The sequence below is a fragment of the Ascidia mentula genome, chromosome 2 (genome assembly GCF_947561715.1).
Source record: "Ascidia mentula chromosome 2, kaAscMent1.1, whole genome shotgun sequence".
NCBI lineage: Eukaryota > Metazoa > Chordata > Ascidiacea > Phlebobranchia > Ascidiidae > Ascidia > Ascidia mentula.
The window spans coordinates 3,347,481-3,361,562 of record NC_138567.1 but is presented as its reverse complement, the minus strand read 5'-3'; the positions used below and the strand labels follow the sequence as shown (position 1 = coordinate 3,361,562).

At 34.4% G+C, this 14,082-nt stretch overlaps 3 protein-coding genes across 4 annotated transcripts in view; 2 read left to right on the top strand and 1 right to left on the bottom strand.

Annotated features, from left to right (window-relative positions):
- The window catches only part of LOC145888415 (uncharacterized), a 39,101-nt gene extending 27,224 nt beyond the window's left edge, over nt 1–11,877 (top strand). The window contains exons 1-12 of one of the 2 annotated variants that reach the window (XM_082979154.1): nt 6,362–6,541; nt 7,084–7,204; nt 7,277–7,430; nt 7,706–7,923; nt 8,630–8,779; nt 8,835–8,946; nt 9,060–9,094; nt 9,272–9,449; nt 9,765–9,853; nt 10,317–10,419; nt 10,654–10,796; nt 11,045–11,491. In XM_082979154.1, coding sequence (XP_082835280.1) covers nt 6,480–6,541; nt 7,084–7,204; nt 7,277–7,430; nt 7,706–7,923; nt 8,630–8,779; nt 8,835–8,946; nt 9,060–9,094; nt 9,272–9,449; nt 9,765–9,853; nt 10,317–10,419; nt 10,654–10,796; nt 11,045–11,257 — 1,578 coding nt within the window. In that variant the 5' untranslated portion in view covers nt 6,362–6,479 and the 3' untranslated portion in view covers nt 11,258–11,491. Of the gene's footprint in view, nt 1–6,361; nt 6,542–7,083; nt 7,205–7,276; nt 7,431–7,705; nt 7,924–8,629; nt 8,780–8,834; nt 8,947–9,059; nt 9,095–9,271; nt 9,450–9,764; nt 9,854–10,316; nt 10,420–10,653; nt 10,797–11,044 lie in introns of those variants that run through there. The other variant, XM_082979155.1, reaches the window with a different exon arrangement.
- LOC145889749 (kelch-like protein 12) lies at nt 268–3,664 on the top strand. Its single transcript, XM_082980770.1, has 7 exons — nt 268–636; nt 1,155–1,275; nt 1,912–2,065; nt 2,246–2,463; nt 2,691–2,840; nt 2,907–3,006; nt 3,078–3,664. The coding sequence occupies exons 1-7, from the start codon at nt 572–574 to the stop codon at nt 3,107–3,109; spliced, it is 840 nt and encodes a 279-aa protein (XP_082836896.1). The 5' UTR covers nt 268–571; the 3' UTR covers nt 3,110–3,664.
- A 22-nt stretch (nt 11,878–11,899) lies between the features above and the next one.
- On the bottom strand, nt 11,900–12,826 carry LOC145888423 (oxidized purine nucleoside triphosphate hydrolase-like). Its single transcript, XM_082979163.1, has one exon. It carries the CDS (start codon nt 12,534–12,536, stop codon nt 11,916–11,918), a length of 621 nt encoding a protein of 206 aa, XP_082835289.1. The 5' UTR covers nt 12,537–12,826; the 3' UTR covers nt 11,900–11,915.
- Between the last annotated feature and the right edge of the window lie 1,256 nt (nt 12,827–14,082).

The window sequence follows — 14,082 nt, the reverse complement described above, 5'->3', positions numbered from 1 at the left end:
GAGACAAAAGTTAATATGTAACGCTTTGTGTACACAAAAAGTAAACTGGGGGCGTTTTATTGTTCAACACTGCAGAAAGTCATTTAAAAAATGTGCAAAAGGAAGTAGCTTATATAAAACAAAACTGTTAAAAAACAAATGTATCAATCTCAATGTATTCGATCTACGAACATTTGTGCTCAAGTTAGATCCTAGGTAGTATTATTCATACTGTAAAAGGCTGTTTGGCTGACTAGATACAAGAACAGAACACTTATAAATAGCGTTTTGTGACAATTTGAAATTGACATTGAAGTTACCACTTGTGTCACGCAAAAGAAGTTTTGCTGTAATATGTTGATTTAGTTTTCATTGTTAGATATAAGAAACCATAGCATGCAGAAAACATACGTTTGTATGTTATTGACTTTGGAAGAAACAGAAAGTAACAGGCTATTTGTTGTAAATGCACAATTGTAAATTCTACGTCCTTTCATACACACGACAGTCACTGTGAAAAAAAACAAGACTTAATTTGGACTGGTTTTAAGTTAAAGTGAGTTCTAACATCCTGTCTATAAGAAGTGCAATAATGGATCACCTAAATGTACTTTTCGACAAAAATCTGACTACAGGTGGATTTGCAAACCTTAATAGGTAAGTGATATAATTACTAATGCAAATCAAAACGTGCAAATTAGTTTGCAATTCATGCACACTTCTCTAGATCCATATACCAAGAAGCTTTCCATTGAATAAATCTGCGACTAAATTAATTTACATACTGAAAACAAAACAATGGTATTTTCCTATTACAATCACAGCCTCTTGTCTTATGGAGTCTGTATACCACTTAATTTTTCGAGACTTATGTAAACTAACAAAGAATTTGGTACAACTATTACCCCAAGTATTAACTGATTAAATAGGGTCGTTAAATTCCACAAGCCACAATTACCAAAAAAGAGCATATGTTAAGCCTAGTGGTGGTTGGAAAAGATGGAACTTCGCAATAACATGAAACAATACAATGATATAGGTTAATGCATGTTAAATAATCTAACAAAATACGTATATGTCAATATTTCATTTATTGCGTTTGACGTCAGTATTTCAGTTGTTGTTTTGTGTTTCTGATCTGAAAATCACAAAGAATTGCATTTATTTTAAAACAGACAGAGAGCAGAGGGATTTTTGTGTGATATTGTGCTTGTTGTGGAAGGAAAGAGATTTCAAGCACACAAGGCAGTTCTAGCTGCAAATAGCGATTACTTTGCTACGATGTTTCGTACAAATGTAAGTTATCTTATCTGAATATGCCATTTTGAAGCTATGCTTTTAACATTTTCTACAAATGTAAGTTATCTTAATATGCCATTTTGAAGCTATGCTTTTAACATTTTCTACTGCTTGTAGGCTAACTATTCACGAAAGCCATTATTGTAAAAAAAAAACATGTATATAACAAAGCAACAAACCTCTGATTTACGTCTGCAGATTTTGTTGTGAAATATCAATTTCGCTTTTGTGAGTTACTATAAGCATCGTCAGTTTCTGCAAAAATTATTAGATCCCTCTACAGCTATTAAGCATGTCCTATACCATTATTATCATTTTATATTTTTCATCCAACACTATTCCTTCTGATATCTTTACAGTTTTTATGCAATTTAGCACAAAACTTGGTTCAAGCCTATATCCTGAAAATTTAGGCTTGTATCGTTAACATTCGCGGCCCCATGTAGCGTCATCAATTGGTCTGATGTCATGGACAATGCATTTGTTTAGATAGGAGTTTTGCAATAAGCCCCTAGCTAGCGTAAAGCGCCATGATAAATCTCCAGTAGATGCCGCAGCATTGTGACATCAGACCCGTTGATGACGTCAAGTTTATGAAGATGACCTTGTACTTCTTTGTCTTTTGCATAAAAGATGAAGGAAAAATACGCTGAATCTGTCACACTGAAGGAATTTTCTTATGAGACAGTTGACAACATTCTCGAATATATTTATTCCGGACAAATAAAGATTTCAATTCATAATGTGACTCATATTCTACAAGCTGCTTTACTGATGCAATTGACAAGTATGCACCATTTTTCCTTTGAATGATTTTGCTCAAATGCTTACATTTTACATAGCACGAAAAACGTATTTATTAAAAATTGTAAAATTATTTTTATTTGTCGTCTTCATAAATTCTCTCCTTGACCTTTTATTTATGTGTTTTTTTTTCATTTGAATTTATTACCTAAAATCTCAACAGATCTTTCAGAAATCATTGACAAATACTTGCTGGAAAATGTCCATCTTGGAAATTGCGGGTGGCTAAAAAAGATAAGTGTTTTCTTTGACTTGGATTTACTTCAACAAAAGGTTGAAAAATGCATTTATGAAAATTTTGGCCGATTGTGTCAGTCAGATGAGTTTATGGAGCTTTCAGATGTGGAACTTCAGGAATACTTTCAATCAGATGAATTAAATGTTAGTTTGAACATTGTACTTGTGTTTCGGTTTGCCGTTATTATAAAATTGTATATTCTACAAAGAAATTCAAAACCTAAATGTTTTTTTAAAAAATAATTAATTTTTAGCAAAGCGTATTTCCAGCGATAAGTTTCCAAATTTTTATTGTATTTTTTTGGAAACAGTGTTCGCAAAACTTTTTCACGGGCGGGTTAGCTTTTTCTTATTACGAGGTTCTTTTTCAGGTAGAATCTGAAAATATCTTGTTCACCACTTTGGTGTCTTGGACAAACCACGATTTCCAAAAAAGAAAAGAAAAATTTTCAAATTTGTTCAGTTCCATTCGCCTTCAACTGATTTCAGTGCATTTTCTCACCAACACAATTCGAAAACACGTATGAGAGTTTTTATCACCAAGTAAGCAACTATAATTTAATTTAATATATTTTCTTTAAATTCAGGACCTGGTGAAAGGTGATTTACAATGCAGGGATTTGGTTGATGATGCAATGCATTTTCACTTACAACCTCAAATGTTTCAAATACAGAAAGAAAGGAAACGTATAACAACATTCGTATGCTACGCATCTTAGGCTGTTGCTAATGTAATGTATCGATACTGCAATTTTTAGGCAAAAAAAGGAAGGGTTTTTCCGACCTATGATGGGGGGGATGCAGTGCAAATCTTCCACATACAATCAAGTGCTTGGTCAAGCTTTGACGGGGGGTATGCAATCATCACATTCAAAATGTTCCACATACAATCAAGTGCTCGGTCAAGCTTTGACGGGGGGTATGCAATCATCACATTCAAAATGTTCCACATACAATCAAGGGCTCGGTCAAGCGCTGACGGGGAATATACTATCCTCACCTTCAAATTCTTTCACATACAATCAAGTGTTCGGCCAAGCTTTGACGGGGAAGATGCAATCATCACCTTCAAAATCTTCCACATACAATCAAGGGCTCGATCAAGCACGATGCCAACAAGCAAGGTTTACTTCGCCTATGTGGCCTCCTAAATAACTGGCAAGCATTAGACAGACATGTGTGCCGTAAACGAAAAAGAAATAACTGCTTAATGCTTTTTCTGGAACATTATCTCCTCGTTGCGACGCATAGCATAATATGATAATTCTGGGGGCACTGTCAACTACAGCGACTTCAAACCTGTTTTTTTTTTATTATGTTGTGTACATTTTTGTAGACTTTTATACTCTGCTGTACTACAATTGCTTGCTTTGTAGCGACATATTTTTATTCTAACATTGTCTGAATATTCGTAAAACGTTGTTCACTCCAATTCAATGCAGCATACCAAATAGATATTTTGCACTCGGTTCATTGCAAAATGTCAACTTTTGAAAAATGTTTTTTCATTTTTTTTGAATTATGTAACAACAATTAGTGTACAAATGTTTTTGCACTATTGGTAATTTTAACAGTATTTCGAATTTCTAGTGATTCTCAGCATGTAAATACACGATACTGGAAAAAGTTTACAACACGGAGCAATAAAGTTGCGTTCAGTTTAGACGTAGCTGTCGCGGTCATTGCTACTGAACGTCCATTGTGAGCAGCCCAGTTTTGTTTTCTCATACCGCTAAAATCCCTGTCTCCTTCAAAATACAAACATTTGACTCAATCAATACTTCAAAATTTTACAAACGGCGAAATATCTTCTTTGTATTTTCGTGGCAGCAAATTGTCTCGGCTGGTGGTTTTCAACCTTTTGCTTTAAATCTGCACCACTTTACAACCATGTCTAATTGCAAGTATTCTAGTTCAAACCAACATATGAAAACGGCAAAAAGTAATTTTTTCTCGAATGTCATTTAATTCAGTATTAATAACGACTGTGACATGTAATAAAAATGTGTGTTCGAAAGTTTAACTTCAAACGACTGTTACATCGGCGCGGGAAAGAGCCAAGTTTATGTTGACAATTCAACAAAAAGATTTTATTTGTGGAATTTTATTACTTCATAAAATGTGGACTATCCAATGCAATTCACCTACAACCTCAAATGTTCCCGAAACAGAAAAAAGGGTATAAAATATTTCTATGCTGCACACCGTTATCCATCCTTAGTTTATTAGTTTTATTGAACGCTTTAAAAGGTAAAATTTTACCCAGTATACCAAACAATTCTGTACCACAATAGCTGCTCTCGGGGATACATTTTCGGGCAATGAGAAATTTCCCTTTAAATTCCACTGGCGAATATGTCCTCTGATGACCTTGGGTTCTTACGCTCTTTGCTGCAATTGTAAAAGTCGCTCTTATTCTATATGCACTTTAGTTTGTGCAACGTGTTACATCTTACCGTTCAAATATCTACAATTTGTGCTTATTTCACAAGCGGTGTCTAAGAAAATACAAATTACCAAGAAACGTGCTAATTTGGAAATTGCGTACCCAGTTTTCTCATTTGGACTTGGCTAAAAAACTGTTGAATGTAATTTATCGGCGTTCGTCTTTAAAAAGAGAATCATCTTTCCAATAAAGTTTCCCTCATATATCTTATTTTAGCATCAACTTACAAGGTGCTTAATTTTTAGGTTCAGGGAACCGCTAACCCTGCTGGTATTTTTGTTAAATACTTTTGTTAATAGGACTGAAGCAATTAAGGTCGTTTGAACACAAATATTTTATTGTATTTCACAAAAAAAAAAGTTACAAAAGGCAGTTTCAAGCAGATTTGTAACTTGATGGTCGACAGCCTACCATGTTACTTTGGTACCAGCAGATCCAGATTAGTTTCATCACACTACAATGCACATCAGTCATTATTACAATAATATTTCGTCAATTTCGAGCAACCGAATGATACAAGGAAAGATAAGAACTGTTTTCATCGTTTAGCTGCAATGATATTCAGTCATCCAACTAGTCACAACAAACCTTCATCGTGCACATCTTGGCAATAATGTCACCCCATTCTGTTGCAGGTCGAATTTGGGACCAAGGACCATTGAGATGTGAACTGTAGCAGTTATTGTACCTCCACCCTCCTTCTTACGCTATGGAACAATTTCCGCCTTATCTGAAAGCTTAAAACAATTTTAATTTTTTATCTTGAAGCAAAAAAGCCTATCTTGCGGGGGATTCGGCCAGGACCACAAAACACGTACGTTGAACTTTTGAGAAATTGAATTTTTTTTAAAAACAGATTTTGGAGGATATTAAGAAATACGTTGGGTTTGCAACCCTGTTTTTGGAGGCGAACAAGGATCATTTGTGCAAGTGTTTCGATTTCAATTGCGATACCTGGCGCGTTTTTGTAACCATGTCGCAAAAAGGTTTAATCGATTCCGCCTCCTTTTGTTTAAAAGTGTCGATCACTTAAAATTGTCGCAGTTATGACGTCACAAACATTTGGATTGGGCCGAATAACGTAGGTGGAATTGTTTTGATTTGCATCCGTATAATTTTGTTTTGCAACATCTCTATGAAATCGACGTCACATAAGTCAGCTGTTGTTAAAATAGCTATCTGAAAGGAGTAAACATTGTGGGATTTGTAAAGGAAACTAATATTACCTTCAGCTTAGAAGGTTTCCATAACAATGTTTCAAATTTTTTTATTGGCTTGTCGGAAAGTTAATGTAAAATTTTACAACAAAAGTTGCTTTGGCAAAACTGATGAAGTTAAAAAAATAATAGTTTATTCATTCAAGCGGAGAAAGGTGAATCCCCAGGGTGAAGAAAAAGTTTTCGCTTCCAAGCGTAAAAGTAAACAGACGCCATTGGGATAATCTGCAAAAATAGTTGAAGTTCGACATTGTCCCCCAGGAATGTATTTGTCCAAAATTGGCCATTTCCCATCGGAGAGTGTAAAACAAAATGTTCTCTTGCAGTAATTGATTAAATGTTGCAGCTAATTAATCTTCTCTGTTTTTATGGTAGTTTTAATTTGAACACGAATTTAATTCCAATTGCTTGGTAGATTTTTTTCTAAAATGCACGTTAAAAGGTGATACTTTGTCAACTTTCATTTTATATTATTCAAAATTATCAAGAATGTCATAATGGACCAGGAGGTGGTTTTCAATGAGGAGTTTGCATCTGAAGGTTACGCCACCTTGAACAGGTATTTGTGGGTTGCGATACAATGCTTTAACTGAAAAAAAATATTGTGCATAAAGTTAAAATATTTATACCAACTTGAAACAGGGGACAGAAACTGTGAAAATTTTATTTGAAATGTTATAGTCCACCATTGCAATTGTAAATATCCTTTATGGAACAAACTTTACACAAACAACATTCACCACCAAAAACAGCCCCAAATCAAAGTAATTTGTTTACCTAACCAGGGCCAACTGTTGTTTCCTTTTATGACTTGATCTGACGTATAAGTTTGGTGTGTCCCAAATGAACTAAGAGGATGCAAGTGTACAAAAAAGGGGCTGAAAAAAACTGGGCTTTAACATATTACACAATGCAATAGCTTGTAACTACAGGATCAGCCCAGCTGTAATAACATAACAAGAGCCAGGCTGATCCTGTAGTGAAAAGCTACTGCTTTGTGTGATTATGGAAAGTATACAGTGATCGCTAGGCCAGTATCTTCAGTTTATAGTTAAATCTCAATATTTCAATATTTCAAATGCTTTAACATATTCCTTGCAGGCAAAGAAAAGATGGGTTTTTATGTGATATTGAGTTGGTTGTTGATGACGAGATCCTTCCAGCCCATAGAAATATTCTTGCTGCAAGCAGTGACTACTTCGCTGCAATGTTCCGTACCAATGTAAGTTTTTATGCGATTTGCAATCATGTGTCGATCATTGATAAACTAACAACATAACTGATTGACTCCAAGATGAAGGAAAAATACTCTGATAAAGTCACATTGAAAGCAGTAACTTTAAAAGCCATACAGGAGATTTTGGAATATATCTATTCAGGAAAGATTGAGCTTTGTAAAGACAATGTTGCCGATGTTTTGCAAGCTGCCTCCATGTTGCAAATTACAAGTAATATTTTTGTGATTTTCAGTCTATAAAAGCTTACCAAAGTGTAATTTACAGAAGTGTATTTCTCTCTCAGAATTGTTGTAATGCTTCGTTGTTGGGGGAAATATTAAATATACATAAAAATCATATATAGTTGTTATTTAAGGGGTATTTATGTCTTGTAAATAATTAGTTTCACATGTGCTTGCTAATACAAGCCAGTTAAAATTATTATTGGTATTTGCAAACTAACTCCATGTCTATTTGGACATTATCAGTTTAATTTACGATCATAGGCCTCCTGGAGATCATTGAGAAATACTTGCTGGAAAACATCAGTTCAGACAACCTGATGTGGTTAAAAATAATCAGCTCTCAATTTTCTTTGGTTTCGCTTCAACAAAAAGTTGACGAAAGGATTTGTCAAAACTTTGGCAAATTTTGTCGGTCAAAAGAATTTGTAGATCTTAGTGCTGAAGAGATTGAGAAATACCTTCTATCAGATAGAATATGTGTAAGTTGAAACAATTTTTTGCATGAAGCAAAGTATTATGTACTTTTTTGCCCAATGATAGTGCTGGCCTCAAAGGAAATCATTGGGCAAAAAAGTACTATTTGAATAAGCGATGCCGATGATGCCTGCACACACAGGCAAAATATATATGTCATAGAAACTTCAAACAGACAGACGACTCAGGATTATTTATATAATTTGTACTAATCCGTTACTGAGTGTCTGTCAGCCATAGAGACCAAACAGGCGATTCAAAGAAATAAAACTCTCATTTGCAAAAAGTCAGGAAATGAAATATATTTGGAATTTATGTTATGCCACAAGTATCATCACAGTTCAAAATACACATGTTTTACACTTGTGGTGTTTATAGTTTTGACTTTTTATATAACTTTTGACTTTCAATTTTATAACTTTTGACTTTTTACTCTTTTAACTGGTTAAAACATTTTCATTACCCCTATCGTATAACAGTTATATTAATATATATATATTTTTTGCAATGGGTAATTGTTATGAAACAACTGAAAATCTATCAGAAAGGGACTTACTTTATCAAACACTTTAAAAATTAAATGTTTTTTTTGTGACATTAAATCTGCAGGGTCAAAATTCCCGGTTTGGAAAGCCTGGTTTATACATTTTATCCTTTTACAATAAGAAAAATGATCAGGTTTGTTTGTTAACTGAAAACCTTTTGTTTTAGATTGGATCAGAGGACATCTTGTTTGATGCTCTTGTAACTTGGACACATCATGACTTGGCAAACAGAAAACAAATATTTTCAAAACTTTTCTGTGCTTTACGCTTGCAGCTTGTATCAATGGAGTTCCTTTCCAACACCATTCGAAAACATGTACATAAATATGTCAAAAACGAAAGACACAAGTAACTGTAATGTCTTTCAACAGAGTCTTGTCAAGGAAGAATCACGGTGTAGAGATTTGGTTGAAGATGCGATGCATTTCTATTTGCAACCAGAGTTATTTCAAAACCAACATCAGAGGCCCTCTACAAGCCAAAGTACATACACCAAAGCGAGTTAATGAGATTGTTATTGTTTTTTAATTTTTTTGTGCACCTTTAATAGACTTGTTATGAACATAAAGATGAGGTTTTTTCATGTTTATTTGCAGGCCGTAGTCCACCACATTCACATCAAAAAAAAAAGGTGGGCTTAGCATATAATATGGGCTAACTATAAACAATTGTTTGAGTACAAAACATCTTACGAAAATGTTAACTTTTAGTTTGTTTCTCTTATATTTTGTATGTAACACATTCAAGTTATGAATTTTCAACCCAATCTTTATAGCTGTAAAAGTTACAAAAAACACTTTTATGCAAGGCTAAACCAGAAGAAGAGCCGTCAACAAGCAAGATGCAGCCAACAAATAATTTACCTAAATCCAATCTTGTTCCTGATGCCATAAAAGATTTTGTGAATCCAGCCACACTAATACCTAATGCTGATTGCAGTATTTGCATCTCACCTTTAAATGAACAATCTGGGTTTACAGTGTCAGGTGATGAAACCTGTTGTTATATAACATCGTTTTTTGAGTTTAATACAAAATTATTATAAATAAGCTCATAAACTGTTCTGACATTACTTTTCAGTTAAATGTTATTTTAAAACATCTTATTGGTAGCATGTCAAGGTTTGCTGTAAATACCTGTTTTTTTCTCAGAATAATTTTGATATCATTTGGTAAAAACAAAATAATTACCCAGAGACATTCCAATCTCGAAGAGATAATTTTATCAAATATTTGGCAAAAATGATAGTTATGTGTAGCAAGTATAAGATTATGAAAGAGTTTTTGTAATGTGTTTTGCAGACGATAACTTTTGTCATGTTGTTGAATTGAAGCAATGCAAACACAAGTTTCATTCACATTGTGCCAATGCAGCATATCACGCCCACAGTGTAAGTAGTCATAAAAACTCAAAGCTTACTTTATACCAGAACGGACACACTTTTCAAACATCAGGCCCAAAACTGTTTTCAAGTGCGCTTCAATCCATACTAGCAATGTAAACCACATCAATTAGCTTAAATGTCTGACTTTAAATGTAAAATGTATTCATTATTGTCTTTGACATTTGTGAATCTGCCTTCCATGAATCTATGCGAGAAAATAATTACTGGATATATTTAAACCACACAAATCTGCCTACCTTCACAGCCGTAACCTTCCATTTTTTAACTATAATGTGTTAAACCTGTGTTTATGGGGCAAAATAAATAAATGAATGAATAAATACATGTTTAACTTAACGTAGAGTGTTTTTTAATATTTATATCTTTACTTGTTCTATTTGTAATTTTTTTACAAAATTAAACCACATAAATTGTCATTTCGTTAAAAGTGAATATTTATTGTTATTAGAAATCGTTTACCTGTCCACTCTGCAACAAAATTTATGGCGTCAAGAAAGGAGTTCAGCCACCAGGTCAAATGCATCACTCAGTTATCCCACAGAGTTTGCCAGGTATAAGGAGTGTCAAAATACAAATACATTTTTAGATTATATACGTACTTGTATTCTGAATTTCACATTATAGTTCTATTTTGAATTATATGCCTACAGTTAAATTTTGGAAATCATGCACACAGTTATGTACATACAGAAAGTTTGTCCGGTGTCATAAGTGATTTTGCTTCATTACATTATTTTGTGTATTAACTATTATTCACTGGTTTTACTAAAATTGTTATCATACAGGTTTTACTTGTCAAACCATTTCAATATCATATGACATTAAAAGCGGAATACAGGGCAAAGAGCATCCAAATCCAGGACAAAGATATCATGCAGTTGGATTTCCCAGGGTAGCTTTTCTGCCTGACAATGAGCAAGGAAGAAAGGTTAATGTTGTGATGAATTGTTGAAATCAACACTTAAAGCTTTTCGACTTGTTTGCATCCAAAATATGATTAGATAGAAAGTAAACTGCACTTAATAAAATATTGACCAACCACATTATTTACAAGTGCGAGGAAAATTTTTATAAGCCGCAACAAAACCTATAGAGTGTAGGTGTTTTTGACCTACTGTACATCTAAATAATTTTTTTTGTTGTCCGTGGCATCTGAAAGAGTAATTTTGTGTGCAGGTCTTAAAACTACTCCAAGTTGCCTGGGGTCGGAAGCTCATATTCACAGTTGGCCGCTCTATCACAAGTCAGATGGACAATTGTGTAACTTGGAATGAGATTCACCACAAAACGTCGATGAGGTCGGGCACGTATGGCTATCCAGACTCCACCTACTTAAGTAGTGTCATAGCTGAATTGAAGGCGCATGGTGTGACTGAAGCAGACATTTGAACACTTATTTTTTGCAGACTGCACTTGGTGGACTTGTATGCCAATATAGCGTGTTTTTATTGTGTTGTGACTAAGGTACTTGCAACATTTTAGCCACAATTTATTTTATTGTCTGTGTAGTGTACTTGGATCTTCTAGCCTAGCGTACATTTTCTGTGTCATTAGTTCCAATTCTTGTATTTTCCATCTAACTTGTATTGTTAAAGAAACTTTAGAGTGAAATGTTGTTGTCTATTGAAGTGAACATAACGTCAGTAAACAAAAGAAATGTTGTTCAATCAATTTTCAATGCAATACACAGCGCATTATTGAGTTCAAATAATTACAATGCAAAAACTACATACAAAATAGAATTACATGGACAGCAGTGAAAATATGGAGAGAATTAATTAAAAAGCAGTCGCCAATAAGAAGTAGTTTTTTGTAATGAAATAGATCACATTTGTACCAATATATCACAAAAAATTATTGTGTAATATCAGAGACATACATAAAAGTACTTTTAAGCATCCAGAAGATAGGTTTTTTCACAGAAAACAGGACTTATTAAAGCATCTAACAACAACATGTATGTCAAGGTAATCACTAAAGAGCACATGCAGTTTGCTATAGCTCAATATCACATTGCACAGGTTTTGGTAAAAAGTGTTGAAACAAACTACAGCTTGTATGCCTTGAGGGTATTCTGAAGCAAAACATTCATTATTGTTGTTGAACCAACAATTTGTATGTCCTGACTTACGATAATTTCATGACCTTTGAATTTCATGTGGCCATAAAACATGTCTCCCCTCAACATTATGGGATACCAGTCTTTATCATCCACCCACATTTGGTCAAACGGAATTTCATCGATCCTGAACCACTGTGGATTCATTTCTTCCGATTCACAAACAGTGCCGGTAAATTTTTCAGTTTTGAAAACGTTGACTTCGATGAGAAAATCTTCTCCGACAAAATCAAACAGGATGATTCCTATCTGATGCATGTCATCCTTAATGGCTGACAATCCACATTCTTCTTCAAGTTCTCTGATTGCAGCCTCAATTATTGATTCGCCTTTTTCAATCTTCCCACCAAACCCATTCCACTTTCCAACACCAAACCCTCGTTTCTTTTTTCCTAAAAGCATTCTGTCCCCGTCTATAACCTGAACCAGTGAGCACCGCTGATACTTCATGTTGTTTACCTTGATTGTGTCACACGAATGCCCAACAAACTGACAAAAACTTCTTACAGAACTTCTTGTGAATCTATACACAGCAGTGAGTAAGAACATTTTAAATTCACCATTATCAATGTTACAAATTCCCTGGCACGAAAATTTCAAAAGTATTTTATTGGTCGCCAACACGAAAAACTAGAAAACAATGGCATGGCAGTGATAACACGAATGGCAAACGTAAGCTTTGTACAAGGGCTTTGCTTGACAACGTCGTACGTATATATGGCGCAATCGCTGTTTAGTTTGCACAATTGTGTTGCAATTCTCCACGCAAAATTACTTTTATTTATTTGAAAAAAACACAGTAAAAACTGGTCAATCAGATAAGAATAACATCCACTGACCAAGTTAATTGTAAACACTCAAGTAAACAAAATTCACACATGGTCTGTCACGTGATCTGTCACACTTTAATAAACAAGCACTTGAAGTTATTTTTCGCGCAAATGCATTCAAGTCGAAAATTTGCTGTTTGCAGAAACAAAAAACAAGAAGAAACTCACCAAGGGCTTAGGTACAAGACACAGGTTCGCCTGAGTTCATCCTACGTAATCTTCAACCTATATGATATAAGTTTTTTTTCCACAACCACAAGAAACGTTTTACCAACCAGGCTTATTTTTCAAAGCTGGTATTTTTCCATTGCACCGTGTCTCATGTTTCTGGACACCCTAGGGTTGGTTTGATTATTACTGAATCTCACAGAGTTCGTAGAAATAATTACGTATGACCTGCCACGATATATCGCTCGGCGTTTCCGTGCTTTGCATTGTTTTATCATAGAACGAACAACGCACTGAATGTTCATTAGGCTTTGCTCGAAACGAAATAACGTGGCAGCTGTGTTTAGTAAACAGGTTTGCATCTGGTTTGCATTTACGTTGTTAAAAACGACAGCGCTTACGCAATTGCAACGTAAATGTTGGCCACAAAAAAGCTTGGGGCAGGCCCCTGAAATACTTGTTAAATACTTAAAGCAAGGCAACAAACGACAAGTAGTGTAGGCGTACTAAATGAAATGTTGAGGAATCACAGTGCTTTTGTGAGGGCGGTTATGCTGCGAACGAACTTGGCAAAAGCTCAATAAAAAACAATAAAACAAACAAAGAAACATTATTATTTTTGTTTCCAATTATATGTATCGACAATGTGTTACAGATGTTTTATAATGCCTGGGAAAAGTTAATATGTCAGAATTTTCATTTGTTCCCCTGATTCTCGCTTGGCTGTCGTTGCTGGAAGGTAAGATATTGAAAGGTTTGCGATTGCGTCATCCTTATTTCGTTGTATGTAGCCTAGTGCTACGTGAAAGCAATGTTATAGTTATAGATAAACGAATTTAAAGCAGTACAAAGTATACAACATGGTGCTTTGCCAACTTCGTGATAACCTACATTTTTATCGGAACCATGTTGGAAAAGATTTCATGGTCGAATATTGCGACGGAATTCTTAACGTGTCAAACAGTATAAGCATCTTAGCTTTGGCTTTTCCGTTCAAAGTAGTTAAATTTAAAGCTCTCTTAGGATCGCACGGTTTCGACCCGCCTTGCAATGGAGAATGGACGGAATATTTTGATCGAAGCAAACCTAATGACGTC

What these genes read in the sequence shown, in the direction of transcription:
- LOC145888423 (XM_082979163.1), bottom strand. Translation starts at nt 12,536, where the DNA reads ATGTTCTTACTCACTGCTGTGTATAGATTCACAAGAAGTTCTGTAAGA.
- LOC145889749 (XM_082980770.1), top strand. Translation starts at nt 572, where the DNA reads ATGGATCACCTAAATGTACTTTTCGACAAAAATCTGACTACAGGTGGA. An exon ending in GGATTTGCAAACCTTAATAG is followed by an intron (nt 637 to 1,154) that starts GTAAGTGATATA and finishes ATTTTAAAACAG; the next exon opens with ACAGAGAGCAGAGGGATTTT. An exon ending in TTTACTGATGCAATTGACAA is followed by an intron (nt 2,066 to 2,245) that starts GTATGCACCATT and finishes AAATCTCAACAG; the next exon opens with ATCTTTCAGAAATCATTGAC.